At 36.1% G+C, this 19221-nt stretch overlaps 1 protein-coding gene across 1 annotated transcript in view; it reads right to left on the bottom strand.

Annotated features, from left to right (window-relative positions):
* The window catches only part of LYPLAL1 (lysophospholipase like 1), a 43316-nt gene that overhangs the window by 23453 nt on the left and 642 nt on the right, over window positions 1-19221 (bottom strand). Inside the window, exon 2 of the mRNA XM_046677950.1 lies at window positions 14031-14130. Coding sequence (XP_046533906.1) covers window positions 14031-14130 — 100 coding nt within the window. The remainder of the gene's footprint in view (window positions 1-14030; window positions 14131-19221) is intronic.

A 19221-nucleotide genomic window follows, 5' to 3' on the forward strand; every position in this document is an offset into this window, starting at 1 on the left:
GTTGCACATAATGCCTACTCAGAATGTTTAAAATGAACTATCAATAAACATATATAGATGAATCTTTAAAACAGTATGTTGAGTGAAAGAAGCCAGACACAAAAGATTAAATTAACCCATTTAATTGAAATTCAAGAATAGGCAAAACTATGCTATAGTGGCAGAAATCAGAACAATGGCAGCCCATGTGTAGTAGGAATTGACTGGAAGAAGGCACAAGAAAACTTCGTGGGGTGAGGAATGTTCTCTATTTTAATTCAAGTTAGTTAAACAGGTGCATACATATTGCTTAAATAAATTGCAAAACTGTATGCTTAAGATTTTTGTATTTCACTGTAAATTTTACTTTAAAGAAACATACCAGGACTTCTGATTATTAAAAGTCATTAAGAAAGTGAAAATGCAAACCACAGACAGGGACAAGCCTTTGAATTTATCTATCTAAGAATAACAACAACAAAATAAATCCAAAAAAATATAGAGCTCTAACAAATCAATACGAAAAAGACAGACAACCAAGTAAAAACAAGGGCAAATGATTTGAAAAGGCATTTCTTTTGAGGATTTCCAAATGCCCAATAAACATACGAAACAGTACTCAACATCATTTAGAGAAATACAAATTAAAAGCCCAATGAGATACCACTACATATACACTAGATTGGCTAAAATTAAAAAGTATGATGACAGAAACTGTTCATGTGGATGAGAAACAAACGGAACTGTCAAACATTGCTGGTAAGGGTGTATATTGCCATAATCTCTGTGGAAATATGTTTGGCATTCTGTATCAAAGCCAATAAAGCTAGACCTGCTTAAACATTTCATTTTCACAAATATCTAGCTTGGGCAAAGTTGCATAACAGTGAGTATCATTTCAATCATGGGAGACTAAATACATTCTAGGACAAAACTGTGTTTAATTAGCAGGCCATTTAATCCTGTGTACCAATTAGATGGCACCAGGAAAGACCTAAGAAGCCAGATGATATTTTAGTATACTCTGGTAGGAATAACATAGAAAGTCAATGAAATACTATAGAGGAGAAAAACTTAAGGGTCTACAGGCGACAAAAGAAAAAAACAGGAGAGAGAATAAATACTAGAAATTTGGACAATGTCAGAAAGTGTGCAGCAAAATGTCAAAGCATGGAACTTTGCTGTTACTTTTTAAAAGGTTGTTAAAATTAACTTTCATCAAGTATCAACCACATTAAACTCAGAGTTAAGGAAGGCATCTATCTACCACATGCCTCCTGATACTATTTAAAAGATGGCAAATAAGGTAGATGGCACAGGATTCTCTCAAATGGCAGCACAAGAAACACTGTCACAACAGACGTAAAGTGGCAGCCATCTTTGTGCTACCCAAATGAAGACATACTACGCTACAAAAGCTTGGTCAGTAAATCTATGCCCAAACTCCTTGCCTAAAGGCAGTAAACTGTTTGGAACATCAGTCAGAGATCTTGAAACAACAGAGTATACTATGAAGGCCAGATTATTCTAGTAAAATACTATCAAACAGCCTTCCGAAGTCTGGAAACCAAGTTGAAAGCTATAGGCTTCATGACGCTACAGGCCTGCCCAGTTTGGGATTCACCAGTTAAAAGTGGTCCATGATGTTTTACATTCTGCAACTCATTGATCTCCTGCTCATTCTGGATTAATCCTATTACTGGTCAAGTCTTAGAAAAAAACAACTCCAACTCCTTAGGAACTACATTTCTTATATCATTTACTACAACAAAATACATTTTTAAAAAACTTGCATAAGCAGAAAGCATTACAGAGTTAAAATTACCAGTATTATATATAAATACTGTTATTTATTCTTTGCACAGTATTTGAAATTATAACAAATTCTGTAAGATATTTGTTCAATATTCAGTAAAAGTCTTCTATGTGTCAGGTTCTGTGCTGAGTACTCAGGGATATAGAAATGAATATGATATAAACTGCTCTAGAAATCAGTGTAGCACAAGGTAGAAAAAAATCAGCTAATTACAATAAAATACACTAAGTATGATCCCTCTTAACTGAACTCCACTTAACTGCCTCAGGATTAACCAAAGCTGCCTATTTCCATGCCTGATGATGCTCTTGATAGAGGAGCCCTCACTCTAGCAGACTTTCACACTTTTGCTCCTACATATTGAGCATTTTGCTTTTTACGCTTACCAAGAGTCAGCTAAGTTTGTTTCCAAATTTGTTTATGCCAGTTTCCTTTTCCATTGCAACTAAGCAATTTGAACATTATTTTAAAAAAATACAGGAGTATAAAAGAGTTTTGTTCCTATGAAAAGTAAGTTGAATATTAAAAGTTAAAATGTTTAGGAAAATTTATAGCAATACAGGCCCATGTTAACAAACAAGAAAAAGCTCAAACAAACAGTCTCAAACTACACCTAACAGAATTAGAAAAAGAACAACAAACAAAGCCCAGGCTCAGTAGAAGGAGGGAAATAATAAAAATTAGAGCAGAAATAAATGAAATTGAAACAAGAAAGACTGTAAAAAGGATCAATGAAACAGGGAGCTGGTTCTTTGAGAAGATAAACAAAATTGGCAAACCTTTAGCGAGACTCACTAAGAAAAAAAGAGAGAAGGCTCAAATAAATAAAATTAGAAATGAAAGAGGAGAAATTACAATGGATACCACTGAAATACAAAAGATTGTAAGAGAGTATTATGAAAAACTATATTCCAACAAAATGGACAATCTAGAAGAAATGGATAAATTCTTAGATTCTTACAACCTCCCAAGACTGAATGAAGAAGAAACAGACAATCTGAATAAACAAATAACAAGTAAAGAGATTGAAACAGTTATCAAAAACCTCCCCAAAAACAAAAGTCCAGGACCAGATGGCTTCTCAGAAGAATTCCACCAAACATTCAAAGAAGATTCATTACCCATTCTTCTCAAACTATTCCAAAAAATTGAGGAAGATGGAAATATTCCTAACACATTCTACGAGGCCAACATCACCCTGATACCAAAGCCAGATAAGGACAACACAAAGAAGGAAAATTACAGGTCAATATTGCTGATGAACATAGATGCAAAAATCCTCAGCAAAATATTGGCAACCCGAATACAGCAATACATTAAAAAGTTCACAGACCATGATCAAGTGGGATTCATACCAGGGACATAAGGATGGTTCAGTATCCACAAACCCATCAATGTGATTCACCACATTAACAAAATGAGAAACAAAAACCACATGATAATCTCCATAGAAGCAGAGAAAGCATTTAACAAGATCCAACAACCATTCATGATAAAAATTCTCAATAAAAGGGGTATAGAAGGAAAGTACCTGAACATGATAAAGGCCATATATGACAAACCCACAGCCAACATCATACTCGATGGGGAAAAACTGAAAGCCATCCCTCTGAGAACAGGAGCAAGACAAGGGTGCCCACTCTCACCACTCTTACTCAACACAGTACTAGAGGTTTTGGCCAAAGCAATTAGGCAAGAAAAAGAAAGAAAAGGAATCTGAATAGGGAGTGAAGAAGTGAAACTCTTGCCATTTGCAGATGACATGATTTTATATATAGAAAATCTTAAAGAATCCATCGGAAAACTATTAGAAATAATCAACAACTACAGCAAAGTTGCAGGGTATAAAGTCAACTTACAAAAATCAGTAGCATTTCTACACTCAGATAATGAACTAACAGAACAAGAACTCAAGCATATAATTCCATTTACAATCACAACAAAAAGAATAAAACATCTAGGAATAAATTTAACCAAGGAGGTGAAAGACCTATACAAAGAAAACTATAAGACATTGCTGAAAGAAATCGATAATGACATAAAGAAATGGAAAGATATTCCATGTATAGGGATTGGAAGAACAAACATAATTAAAATGTCCATTCTACCTAAAGCAATCTACAAATTTAATGCAATCCCAATAAGAATCCCAATGACATTCTTCACAGAAATAGAACAAAGAATCTTAACATTCATCTGGGGCAACAAAAGACCCTGAATAGCCAAAGCAAGACTGAAAAACAAGAACAAAGCTGGTGGCATTGCAATCCCTAACTTCAAAATATATTACAAAGCTATAGTAATCAAAACAGCATGGTACTGGTACAAGAACAGGCACACAGATCAATGGAACAGAATTGAAAGCCCAGCAATAAAACCACACATCTATGGACAGCTTATCTTCAACAAAGAAGCCAAGAACATACACTGGGGTAAGGAAAGCCTCTTTAATAAATGATACTGGGAACAATGGACAGCCACATGCAAAAGAATGAAAGTAGACCATTATCTTTCCCCATGCACAAAAACAGACTCAAAATGGACCAAAGACTTGAAAGTAAGACTTGAAACCATAAAACTTCTAGAAGAGAATATAGGCAGTACACTCTTTGATATCAGACTGAAAAGGATCTTTTTTAATACCATGTCCACTCAGACAAGGGAAACAAAAGAAAAAATAAACAAGTGGGACTTCATCAGACTAAAGAGCTTCTGGAAGGCAAAGGAAACCAAGATCAAAATGAAAAAACAACCCACCAACTGGGAGAAAATATTTGCAAATCATGTATCTGATAAGGGGTTAATCTCCATAATATATAAAGAGCTCACACAAATGAAGTACAAAAAAAACCAAATAACTCAATCAAAAAGTGGACAGAAGATATGAACAGACATTTTTCCAAAGAAGACATACAGATGGCCAATAGGCACATGAAAAGATTCTCAACATCACTAATCATCAGGGAAACACAAATCAAAACAACATTTAGATACATCTTACACCTGTTAGAATGGCTATAATCACCAAGACAAAAAACAACAAATGTTGGAGAAGTTGTGGAGAAAAGAGAACCCTCATCCACTGCTGGTGGGAATGCCACTATGGAAAACAGAATGGAGATTTCTCAAAAAATTAAAAATAGAACTACCATATGACCCAGCTATCCCACTACTGCGTATTTACCCAAAGAACATGAAATCAACAATACAAAGAGACTTATGCACCCCTATGTTCATTGCAGCATTATTCACAATAGCCAAGATGTGGAAGCCCCCAAGTGCCCACTGACGGATGACTGAATAAAGAAGATGTGGAATATATACAATGGAATACTACTTGGCCATAAAAAAGACAAAACTGTCCCATTTGCAATCACATGGATGAACCTTGAGGGCATCATGTTAAGCGAAATAAGCCAGACAGAGAAAGACAAACACCATATGATTTCACTTATATGTGGACTATAAACAAACTTATGGACAAAGAGAATAAATTAGTGGTTACCAGGGAAAAGGGGTGGAGGGTGGGCACAAGGGGTGAAGGGGCATACTTATACGCTGTATGACAAACAATAATGTACAACTGAAATCTCACTATGTTATAAGCTATTATGACCACAATAAAAAAAAATGAGAAAAAAAAATGCTTAGGAAAGATCCACCAAGCTCAGTCACCAAAACAAAGGCCTATCAAATTAGGTGTGTGGAAGTCAACTGTAAAGGACTGCAGAAAAATAAATAAACAAGTAATCAAGGATTCTGTACTCAGACTGCTTTGCTATCCTAGTCAATATATTACGGTTTTGGCAATGCCAGCCAAGAAGGCATCTACTGGATATGTAAATTATATTTAAGCACAAAGCCAGAAGAGATTAATTCTTGAGGGATGGTAAAACCTAGGGAGAGACCAAAAAGGCTTTTTGAATGAGAGATCACAAGGAATTGTGCTGCAAAGCGTTAAAATTTCTAAAAAGGCTTTAATGATAATAAAGACGGCTCAAATCATTTGCTCAATGTTTAGTCACTGATACAGAAGAGTCAGGAAGAAATAAGTAATACATAAACAGAAGAACTCTGAGAATCTTTAAAAATATTAAATAGAAGGTGCCTCCCCACAAAAAGGGAGGAAGAATGATATTATCTTAAGTATACCACCATGCAGCAAGTACAAATCTAAAATAAACTCTAAAACTTACCATTACCTGTTTTAAATTGGGTGATAATCATCTCTCCTGATTTAAAGTTTCAGTAGAAATAAACATTTCTGGTGGTAACAACTGTAAAAGAATTCGCCTTCCTGGCCCCAAAGGGGGAAAGGTCACACAACATAGGAGAGAGAGTTTAAGAATTGCACTGGCTTCTACAATTCCAGTGTTAATTGCTCATGTTTAATCAAAGCATAAATCAGAAGAAGAGACATATTTAAAAGTTAATATTTCAAATAATCTCAAACACATAGATAAATATTTTCAAAGTTATGCCCTGCAAAAATGCTTTTAAAAATTCATTTCAAATTAACCTCTATTTTCCAAAGTAATAGCTCGAAAATTTTGATGCAGCAAAACTACACAGGGAGCCAGATTACATCCAAAAATCTGTTCAGAATTCAGAGCTGGGAAGGAAGATTCTGTATTTTTTAAAAAATATGTCAGTATATTTGAATATGAAGGACTGGTAGACACTTTGAACCCACCTATATCAGAAGTGGTGCTCTTAAAAATGCAAGTTATGAGCTCCATCGCATACATACTCAAGCAGAATCTAAGAGGTTGTAACCTAAAAATCCACAGTTTAATAAATTTCCCAAGGGATTCTTATTGTGAACAATATATTTTAAAAATAATTGCCTTTCTGTTTAAAACCCTAATTTTTAAGTTAACTGTAAAATTAAAAAAATAAAAGGTCTTCTAACTGGATGCTACTTCCTGAACATCCTGCCAGTATGCTAAATTTAAAATATCTCAAACAAAACACCCTGCATGTTCAATCACGGTATGTACAGTTTTCTCCTAGATTTCCTACCTTACCATCACCAACTTCTCATTTCCCTTAATTTTCAATTTCTCCTGGTCTCTGCTCTGTGAATCTCTCCTGAATTGATCACTTTAATTACATTTCCACCACAGCGACCTGGTTCAGGCTTTTATGAGTACTAGACCAGTGGTAGACCTCACCTTTGGCTGAATACAAGAACCAGCAATGTAGCTTTTAAAAATCTTTCTGCCCTGGCCACGTCCCAAACCAATTAAATCAAACTTTCTGGGGGTAACAACCAAGTGGAATTGTAGATAAAAGAGAGGACACCAGTTAAATTTTAATTTCAGGTAAATAACTTTTTAGTATAAGTATGTCCTAAATATTGCTTTTTCATTTCCTAAATAAACCTGGCAACCCCACACTCAGGCATCTGTAATATTTTACTTGTTGAAATGTGTGTATAGGATCAGTGAGTAAATATATATCCCATTGTGAATTGGAGTTTAAAACTTTTGAAAGCTACTGCTCCAGACCAGGGGTGAGTAAACTTTTTCTGTAAAGGCCAGATAGTAAACATTTTAGGTTCTGTGGACCACAGAGTCTCTATGGCAACTACTGAACTCCGCTTTGTAGCACAAAAGCAACCATAGATAATACGTAAATGAAAGAGTGTGGCTGTGTTCCAATAAAACTTTATTTATAAAAATAGATGGTTGGCCATATTTAACCCACAGACTGGAGTTTGCTGATCCCTACTCTAGATATCAGATCATTTTAGATTTCTCTTTTGTTATTCAACATATTCATTGTATTTCTCAGCTTTACATTATCTGAAAATTTGAACAGTGTCCCCTCATCTATGTGAAAGTAAAACTGCTAACCCAAACAATTGCTTAAGAATACAACCCAGAAACGCAAGTCTGGAAAATTTCCTCAAGGCTTATCAGTAATTAATTATTTGGATAATATTTCTACATCCTGCCCACAAGGATATCATAGGCTACTATTAATAACTAACATTTATTGAGTGTTTATGTCAGACATCATGCTGAAGAATTTATGTACATTACATGTCCAACAATATTATATATTCTCACAACAACTCTTTGAGGTAGATACAATTATTATCACCACTTTGCAGTTGACGAAATGGGGACACCAATAGACAGGTGAAATACCTTGCTCAAGGCTTTACAGCATTAAGCAGAGAGATCAGGATTCAAGCAAAGGTCCACCTAATCCAGAGACCCATTCTTAACTGTTGTACCACAATAATTCCATACGTCTTCAATATCCTACTGAACAATATTATATCTCAGGTATTTCCCTGACCTATTGGTCTAACAACTGTGGCAGAAAAGAAGATGAATACTACATTACTCATTCTTGTTCTATATATATGGGTAAAATCTGAAGGGTCCCCAAATCCAAAAAAGTTAATGACTGCAAAGGACTTTAGAGATCTAGTCCAATCTGTTCCTCTAGACACGTGAAAATTAAGATCCAGAACTGACAAGTTCTTCATTAATGGCCTTCACAATTTTATTTTAATCAAGAATGAGATTATATATATATTTCTGAAAGTCTTCACTTTTCTTCTTTATCTGAAGTACTGGTTTCTCAAAGATTCCACAATGTATAATACAAATCAGACTTTTGATTCAAAATAATTAGAAGGCATACCAAGCGAATTTATTGTTCATATATTACTATATTTGTCACTCTATGTATTACAAATGCATTACTTTTATTAATACATGACACACTTAAATATAAATAGCACTAAAATATATATATATAACATAAACGTGACTGCACATATATTTTCAAAGCATATGTCCATTAACTAAGCTTAAAATTGATCAACAAATTAGTAGTCTGTACCTGTTTCGATACTTTTCTATATTTTTCTTTTCAGTCTTACATCTTTTAGAGGCTGTCAAATTATAAAGTAGGTATCATTGTAAAGGCAACAATTAATTTTGCGACCAAGAAAAAATATTTTAAAATTTTTGAGTGTACAGGAAAAAAATCACATATCTATATCTATATATGTTTTCACCTAAACACATTAGACTAATAGGCTAAGATGAATTAGTTAGTGATGTTGAAAACATTGCTTATTTGATAACTGATAACTCTTAGAGAATCTCAATGATAAAATCAGAATCTCTTTTTATGATAAATTAATGTTAGTAAGTGTTCAGTGAAATTAGTATCCTGATACACTACTGTTAACAATGCAAATGCTTCACTTTTGGAAAACAATTCGGAACAGTTAATCCCCTAACAAAACGAAATTGACTTTACGGCCTCTGAGTACTTTCCAGGAATTTTTCCTGAAGGAAAATCAGAAATAGAATAAATAGATGTGCATAGTTATAAACTGAGGATAAAAACTAAAATAGTCTCCAAGAGGAAAATTTTTAAGGAATATTCTATAGGTATTAAAATAGTTTTCTAAGACCATTCAATGAGAAATCTTTATAGGGAAAAATCATCACAGTGTTAAGTGAAAAAAGGCAGAATTTATAATCGTATGTTTAGTATGAACCCACATTTGTAAAACTAAATAAACAAGTAAGACATTCCAGATAGGAAGACAGTCTTAACAATGTTCATCTATTTTTTAAAATACTTGTGGTTTACTCAACTTTTCACTTTTAGTTAGGAAAGCGTAAAAGCTTTCTAAAAAGTTCCGCTAGGACGAATTTTTTTTTTTTTTTTTAGGAAGATTAGCCTTGAGCTAACATCCACCGCCAATCTTCCTCTTTTGCTGAGGAAGATTGGCTCTGAGCTAACATCTGTGCCCATCTTCCTCTATTTATATGTAGGACGCCTGCCACAGCATGGCTTGCCAAGCTGTGTGCAGGTCCATGCCCGGGATCCAACCCAGTGAACCCTGGGCCACTGAAACACAGCGCATGAACTTAATCACTATGCCACAGGCCCAGCTCCTATGACAAATTTTTATTAACTCTATTTATATAAAATCACCACTTACAGTCCTAAAATCTGAAGCATTTGGGCTGCACCGATTGAACAATCTGGAAAAGGTTTACCTGAAAAAGGCCAGATTGTGAACAGGAGTCGTAATATGTGACTACCAAACATAAATTAATAAAAAAAACCTAAGAAACAATCATTTGTGGCACAAAAGATTAGTTCTAAAAATATGAAAATTCTTAAAATATATTACATTTAATTCACCATGAAATGAAGAAAGTATCATCATCAATTTCAATATGACAAGTGAATAGAATATTATTGTTTAGTTTGTAAACATCATCAATCTAGTGTTTTAACTACCTCAACACAGGGCATTTAATGCCGATATACTTAAGTCGCAATAATTGCGAAATACATTAAAACAGAAAGAAAATAGCATATACCAAAATTGCAATGAGATGTAAGATGAACTAAGATTGCAAAGTCCTCAGTCAAGGAGATATGGTTCATATTTGAAAATGAAAATATTTTAGATCTTGTAATTTTCTTTTTAAAGATTGGCACCTGAGCTAACAACTGTTGCCTGTCTTCTTCTTTTTCTTTTTTTTTTTGCTTTTTCTCCCCAAACCCCCCAGTACATAGATGTATATTTTAGTTGTGGGTCCTTCTAGTTGTGGCAAGTGGGACGCCGCCTCAACGTGACCTGGTGAGCGGTGCCATGTCTGCACCCAGGATCCGAACCGGCGGAACCCCGGGGCTGCCCAAGTGGAGCACAAGAACTTAACCGCTGGGCCACGAGGTCGGCCCCTAGATCTTGTAATTTTAAATGATATATTAAATGACGTTTCTAATTTCTCAGAGAGTCTGAGACATCAGAAATTAAAATTTGATGATTTCTGCACTATTCATAAAAAAGAAAAATGATTTCACAGTAATGTTGAAATACATTTTCTAGTATGATAAAATATTAAACAGGTCTTGCTTGTTATATCACTTGGAAGATCCCTTCCAACACTTAGAAAATCCTAAGTCAAGTTTCGCAGCCATTGGCTGTCCTTGATCAATGATATTTGATTTCAAATATGGAAAAGGACCAGTGAAATATGGTAGAGCTGCATAATCTACGAATTGCTAAATATTTAAACACGAAATAATTTTGCTAGGTCAGTTGAGGGTTCCGGTATTTATATTTGAAAGAAATAAGAATACTTTACAAACTTACTTGATTTGCATATCAGTAGCAAACTAACTGGCATTATTATCCTTAATTGCATGTTTTATTTCAGTGTTTTATTTGATGCTTCTAATCAAGGATAGGGGTCTGAAATGTAATACTCCACAATGTTGATCCTATTTATAGTAAAAACATATATATATACTCTTTCTGAAAAGTTTTGAAAAGCTCTTGAGTTCCAGGATAGAAAATTGCAAATTATACTGAATTTTGAGCTCTTTACTTCATTTTAGGACTCAGAATGAGTGAAAACATGGAAGCAAAACTTTACAACTCCGTGCTCACAAGAGTAAATTTGAGACTAGAAAGGCTTTTGAAGGAAAGTAGAATTTTGTTTTTAACGTTTCTGACCTAGAGTAATTAAGTCTAAAAATAAAGGGAGCCTAGTACATAAAGACCTGTTCTTAGGTGCAGTCTCAGCTTCTTTTTGTATTGATTCAAAAACAATGATGCCCTTCATCCTTTAATTACCTCTGATATTTGTTTCTCTAAAATATTAGCAGAGCTGACCACACAGGGACATTTTTTTTAACCTAAAGGAGAATCAAGATACTAATCGTCTAGCATGTGTGGGACAGAGGTGTAATTTAAAGCAGTGTTTGTCAGCCTAGGCACCATGAGATCCTGGACGGGATAATTTTTTGTTGTGGGGCTGTCCCGTGCTCTGTGAATGTTTAGCAGCGTCCCTGGCCTCCACCCACTAGATGCCAGAAGCCTTTTAGGCTGCCCCTCCTGCCGGTTATGACAACCAGAAATTTCGCCCAACACAGCCAAATGTTCCCTGAGGGAGAGTCATCCCTGCTTGGGAAAGAATAAGTCATCTCGTCATTTAAGAAAAAAAAAATCTTACACAAGTTCAAGGATGATAACTCATGAGAAATTTAAGTAAAAATGATGATTTGATCTGGAACAATGGCCCCTGACATACTGTCAATGGGAATTCCTTTTTAAGGTCTAGAATTACGCTGTCCAAGATGGTAGCCCCCAGCCACATACAGCTATAGAGCATTTAAAAACGTGGCTAGTACAACAGAGGAACTGAGCTTTTAATTTTATTTAATTGAAAATTAATTAATTAGCATCCAAACTGTTGTGTGCTGTCCACATAAAATATACACATTTCAAAGATTTAGAATGAACAAAACATGTAAAACATCACTTTGATAATTTCATATTAATTACACATTGATATTTTGGATATAATGGGGTAAATAAAATATATTATTAAAATTAATTTTACTGGTTTCTTTTTCCTTTTTATAACATGGTACCAAGAAAATTTAAATTTGCACATGCAGCTGGAATTACATTTCTTTGGTGAGCATGGCCTAAAATGTTGGATGATCTGTCCAAGTAGCCACTGACCATGAAAACATATAATACCAAAAAGTTACTATGGATTCAGTGAAATATTTCAATGATTTTATATTTTACTAAATCACAACAGCACCCACAAATAATGCGTAGGGCACATGGAGAGTTTTGGATTCTCAGAAATATCTCTGGCCTAAAGTCTGAAATACGCTGATCTAGAATTCACATCACAGTTGGTGATGACATGAAATTCGTAAGCTGAAAAATATTAATTTCTAGAATCATGTTTCCAATGACCTTCCATTCAATTTTATCAGATAATTACATTTATATTTAGGCTAAAATGAACTTATCTTTCCCATCCCCATAGGAATACCACTGTCTTTCTCCTTTCCAACTTCACTCACCCTAATAATCAATAATGAATAACAAGTTCTCTTGATATTTGCAAAGACATTCAACTTACAGTGCAAAAACAACCCACTGGTCCTTAGGTCTTTTATCTACACTACCGAACTACTAAATTCCTCTAAAATTATATTAAAATAATAATTTTTTTTGAATCTTAAATCTTACAATAAAATTATCATTTTATTGTTCTACCTTTTTCAATTCTATCAACTGAGGTAACTAAAATCTTAATAGTGCATAGAAAAAGGCCCTTGAAGTTCTGGTTTTACTTCTCTGTAATCCTAAGTTAACACAAAAATAAAGCAAAGCACTTGCATAAGTACACCGTGTGCTTCATAAGAACAAATCAAGAACAGATAATGGGAAATCAGATTGGGTTGCACAGCTCAGCACATTATTTCACTTACACAATAAAGTATTTGCAAACCCCAGTTTAAAGCAAGCATTCAGAATAAAAAGGCTATGCAGATGTGAACTTAATCATTATAAAAAGCAGTTTGACTTCAAAACTATACCCATCTCCTGATTGTGCATTCCGTGAGACAATGTTGTTTACAGGTTGTATAACCTAAATATTTATTAAGTAGTCAAGTCCATATTTCTATTCTGGTTTATTGATTCCAAAAGCTTAACAGTACTCGTAAATCCTTTTAAATGTAGAATGAATGCCACGAGACCCTTTTCCAGAGATTACGAACTCTGGCTTAATTAAATTATTAGAAAGATTATGCTCTTTGGAGGGATTTGTTTCTTTTTGGAGTGGATGAAGGGAAAAAGAAAGTTTGAAAGACAGCAATCTGCAGGGCCAGAGGAAGCAGAGTTCAGTAGCTTGTGCTCGGGACAAAGTTTAATTTAAGAGCTTCAGGGGGGTTGGCCTGGTGGCGCAGTGGTTAAGTGTGCATGTTGCGCTTTGGCAGCCCGGGGTTCACCAGTTCAGATCCTGGGTGCGGACATGGCACCGCTTGGCAAGCCATGCTGTGGTAGGAGTCCTGCATACAAAGTAGAGGAAGATGGGCACGGATGTTAGCTTAGGGCCAGTCTTCCTCAGCAAAAAACAAACAAAGCAGAGGACTGGCAGCAGATGTTGGCTCAGAGCTAATCTTCCTCAAAAGAAAAACAAAAAAAGAGCTTCAGGAAATGCTTTCCAATGAGGGAATTACTCACTTAGCAAAACTTGGCCCAACAGTGTAATTGCAAAAAAAATAAAATAAAATGTTCTGGAACAAAAGTACCCCAATTTAAAATATTTTAAACACAGAACTAAGCTTAAAGAACATCTAGCTGATACATCTATTTATATATATTTTATGCACAGAGTTATACTGAAGAGTGAGATAAATTACTGCATACCTGGGAGGAGCTGTTGGATAAATAATTTTTATGTGTTGGAATGTTAAATCTTGATTTAAAACCTGCTTGATCCACGTTCTCAATCCTTGTCCAGAATCACCTGATGAATGACAAAATCCAGATTAAGATAACACATTTTGACAATACAGTGTACTTGAAGGCAGTATATAACTTTCATGTCACACAGAGGCTGGAAAAAGGAATTAAAAAGATCTCCATCCATAAAAATAACTGTCCAGAAACCAATTTATCAGTGTGAATTAATTGGTCAGGAATCAAAAGCTAGGAATAATTTTGATTATTTTGCTCTTAACCACCACTGATCACTTTACAGACCTTGTTTAAGCTTGAATTCTAAGTTTCCCCATTTAAAGGGTATAACAGGAACAAATAAATAAAGTAATTCAATTTTTCTAAGAAAAAAATTCTTTCTATATCTGATTTTAAACACTGTCATTTCTTATCTTACTCTTAAAAAATAGTAAATTCCTCAAGTGCTTATAAACTTTTATAGTTGGAACAACGTAAAACAATTTTCTTGGTTAAAATAATAAAATCGTTCAAAAGGGGTATTCAGCATACTTTTATTTTTAACTTGAAGAAATTAAAATTTAATTTTGATAACATGTTTCTATGACTGAAAATAATGATTATACATCCCAAGGCTGACAAATAATCAAAATTCATGCAAGAATTAACGTATGCATATTTCCATTAAAAAAATGGAAGGAAATATACGTCCATCTTATGGAGTCCTGAAGAGGAAATTTTAAAGGTAACAACAAATTTCTGAATCAATTAATTCATGAAAACACCAATTCAAAACATATCTATTGAATACCTATTAATGTGCCAGGCACTGTGCTCACTCTAGAGAGGAAGTGATGGGAAGATGAGGGGCAGAAAGAGCCGCTACTCTCACAGAGTATATAGTTTATTGTGAGAAACAGACTTTAGTCAAATAATCATACACGTAAACATGAAAGACAAATGTAACCATGGAAAGACGACAGCTGATGCCGCCAGGGTTTATTATAAGCAGAGCTGACCCAGTTAAGGGGTTCAGGGATAACGTCACTAGAATATAGGCTCTGCAAAGCAAGGGTCATTTGTGTTTTATCCACTGAGTTATTTGTTCATTTAATGCCTAGAACAGGACTGACACATATCGGGCATTCAACAGATAGTTGGTGAATGGTCTGAACTAAAATCTACAGGCTGGTGAAAAGTGAAGTGCAGAAGGAAAGCTCTTCTCAGACAGGACATGACAAATGCTAAGAGCCTTTACAGGAAGAAGAAGTTCAACATCTGAGAAGGAGAAGAAGAGCAGTGAGTGCACAATGAGGCTAGAGAAACTGTAGGGACCTGAGACACCCTAAGAGCATGGGGTACAGGACTTTTTGGTCGAAAGAGGGCATGCTTCTAAAGGTCACTCTGTGTGAAGACAGAACTGAAGGGCAGAAGCAGACGTGGGGAGAGGAGTTAGGAGGCTACTACTGTCCATGTGAGTGATGCTTAAACTACGGCGATACCAGTGGAATACACAGAACAGATACTAGAGATATTTAGGAGATGAAATTAACAGAAATTGGCAATAGATTAGTTATGAGGGGTCAATGGTGAAAGGTTTCAAGGATGAGATGAGGTTTTTGTTTCTGCTTTGTTTTTTTTTAAAGATTGGCACCTAACATTTGTTGCCAATCTTCTTTTGGTTTTTTTTTCTCCTCCCCAAAGCCCCTCACTACTATAGTTGTATATTCTACTTGTAGGTCCTTCTGGTTGTGCTGTGTGGGACACCACCTCAGCATGGCCTGATGAGCGGTGCCACGTCTGTGCCCAGGATCTGAACCTGCGAAACCCTGGGCTGCTGAAGCAGAGCATGTGAACTTAACCCCTGGGCCATGGGGCCGGCCCCTGAGGTGAGGTTTTTGGCCAGGACAACTGGGTGAACAATAGCACCATGCACTGAGACAGGAAGCACACAAAACGCCAAGTCTGTACACCATGAGCATGAGGTATCTCTTTGCAATGTACACAAGGTCCTACACCAGGGGTTGAGCACATTGGAGCAGACTAGAGGACAAAACTCAGGTCCTTAAGGGCCACAAGCTAAGAATGGTTTTCACATTTTTAAAGAGTCATACAGGAAAAAAAGAAAAAAGAAAAAAAGGGAAGAGAAAAAGAAAAACAAGTGACCATGGTGGCCCACAAAAGCTAAAATGGTTACTACCTGACCCCTCACAGAAAAAGCGTGCGGGCCCCTGCCCCACTCCACCTTGATGCCTGTACCTTCTGGATACCTTGTGCTCCTCTCACTCCAGGCACAATAGCCCTAGTGCTGTCCTTGAATGTCAGCGATCCTACCTCAGGGCCTTTGTCCTGGCTTTTCCCTTGTCTCTAACAGTCTAATCCAATGTCCACATGACTCACTCACCAAGTCACTCTCTTCAATCCGGCTGAAGCGTCATCGTCACAGTGAGGCCTACTCTGACCACCTTATTTAAAACTGTATCCCCATACCTCTCATCCTCTGTATCCTGCTTTCTTTTTTCCCACAGAACTTACTATCGTCTGTTATATAATATTTCTTCTGTTAGAATGTAAGCTCCACGTGAGCAGGGTTTTTGTTTGTTTTGTTCATTGCTGAATGCCCAGAACCTAGAGCAGTGCCTCGCACAGTGGCCATGTAATAGATATTTCTTGAATGAATGGATTAATGAATGAATGATTGTCGGGCAGTTGGACAAACACATTTAGAACTCAAAGGAGACCTAAAATGGAGACACACATTTGTGTCACTTGTACACAGGTAAAAATTGAATCCATGGGCTTCTATGGAGTTTAGCCTGGGGCAAAAAATGTCAAGTGAGAAGAGGACCCAGGACCAAATTTTGAGGAACCCCAACATTAATGGCCAGGTAGAGGAAGATGAGTCTGCAAAAGAAACGAGAAGGAGCGAACGGAAGTAGAAAGAACCAGGAAAGTGTTTCAAGAAGAAAAGTGAATGCCGTTGATGGTTCAAATAAGCGGATAATTGAAAAATGTCCATTACATTTGGCAACACAGAGGTTCCTGGTGACTTTAGTCAGAACTAACTCAGTCAATTCGCTGAGATTTACTATATGGGGAGAAAGCAAGACATCCATGGTTTGGGCCTGCATGAACCTTATAGTTTGGTGTGGAATACAGACATTAACTTACGTAATTACAAATATGATGAATACTATTGAAAGGAGAACCATAGTGGACTAAAGGAGGACGTAACAGAGTAAATGGTTCTAATCTGAGAAACTGAACAAAGCTAATTAAACTCTCATTTGTTTTTATTCTCCTGAAAGAAGGTACTTTATTTCAGTAGTAGGAAAGGTTCAAATTATATTGGCTATATATTAACTTACATTCCCATATATTCTTCTATGGCTGCCATATCCTAAAAGAGAACCTTAAGGTTTTAAGATTTAAAAAAAAAAAAAAATCTGCCTCTAAAAACACTTTTTCAACCTTGAAAAGCAAAAGTGAATGCTACAGAATATCATCCATCCATCCATTCACAAAGCCCACTTTTTAGCAAGCCACCACCTTATTCCACGAGCATGATGAAACTGTTAAAACTGGTTTGCCCCGATTTGGACTAACCAGAAGCCACACATTTCCTCTAACACAACCACATGTATTAAAATCTAATGTAAAGTCAAACTCCCAATAAGAATTTTACTTACTACAAAGGAGCTCTAAATATATAGGAATTGTATTACACTTGCATAATTGGCAGAATTCTTTGGATAAATTCTTTGTTCAAAGTACAAAGGGAAAAAATATATATAATGCACAATTCTGCATTTCAGAGACATATAGTTACAAATTATAAAAATGTCAGTAATTTGAAATTGAAAAGAATAAGGATAATTAAGCAAAGGGGTCCAGGGAAAAATGAAGAAAAGTCTAGGAGGATTTCCTTAAGATACTATGAAATAACTAACTTATTTATTAAAAAGAGTAGGGGTCGGCTTGGTGGCCTAATTGTTACTTCGCCTGCTCTGCTTCAGTGACCCAGGGTTCCCTGGTTCGGATCCCAGGCACCGACCTACACACCACTCATCAGGCCATTCTGTGGCGGCATCCCACATACAAAAGAGAGGAAGACTGGCATACATGTTAGATCAGGGACAATCTTCCTTGAGCAAAAAGAGGCAACAGATGTCAGCTCAGGGCCAATCTTCCTCATCAAAAAAAAAAAAAGTACTGGAGAATTTCTGGTTCTTATAAATGAACATCATGGGAGCTCAGAAAAGTATTAACAATAGTCTCCTAGTTGCAAAATATTGCTGCCATCTTAGACACCTCCCCTTCTAAACACATTTCATCAGTCAAGTCTCTCCCTTTAACTCTTTTGGCCTCTTTCTTCCCTGTTTCCAAAATGTCACACCCTAGTTCAAAGTTTTTTCACCTTACCCCTCCAGAGCACTGATTTTGGAGTCAGAGAGATCTGGCTTCAAATCTCAATTCCACCACCACTCACAATAGCAAAGTGACCTTGGGCAAGCTGTTCAACGATCCATGGGGGACTAGTTCTAAAAAGGAGAATACTTCCCACCACTGCTCGTTTCTCTACCTTGTATCTTTCCAATCCCCTCCACTATCCAATCACCATCCTCTTTACACGTCTCAGCTCAAAGACCACTTTCTCTGGCAAATCTGACAAGCTCTTCATCTTCCAAACGCCTTAATAACGCCTAACCACAGTTTTCTCCTTACAATTTACTTGGCAGTAAATCACGCGCCATCATGGGATCTCCCACCCACTGCTGACTCAAATGAATTGTTTCTGTGTTTAACTTTAGGTAGGCCCCCTGCAGACAGTGGCTGCATCTCATTTCTTTAAAAAACATTTCCCAAGAACTTACCCTGGGCCAAGCACGAGGGATGCAAAAATTAAAACAAGGATCCTTACCCTCGAGGAGCTCACCATCCAGTGGGGAGGACAGACAGAAGTCATTACAGATGAGTGTAAGAAACGCCATACAGAATTAAGCACGCATTACAAAGGCAGGAAGTGGAAGGAAAAATCAGCCCCTGGGACTCAGAGTTGACTTTGTGCTGTATTCTTGGGGACTTAATGGCAAGAGGAGGAAAGAGGGGAATAAAGGAAGGGCGAGCAGAAAGAGGGAAAAGCACTGCAGCTCTGGCACAG

Source organism: Equus quagga, chromosome 12, assembly GCF_021613505.1.
Source record: "Equus quagga isolate Etosha38 chromosome 12, UCLA_HA_Equagga_1.0, whole genome shotgun sequence".
NCBI classification, from domain to species: domain Eukaryota; kingdom Metazoa; phylum Chordata; class Mammalia; order Perissodactyla; family Equidae; genus Equus; species Equus quagga.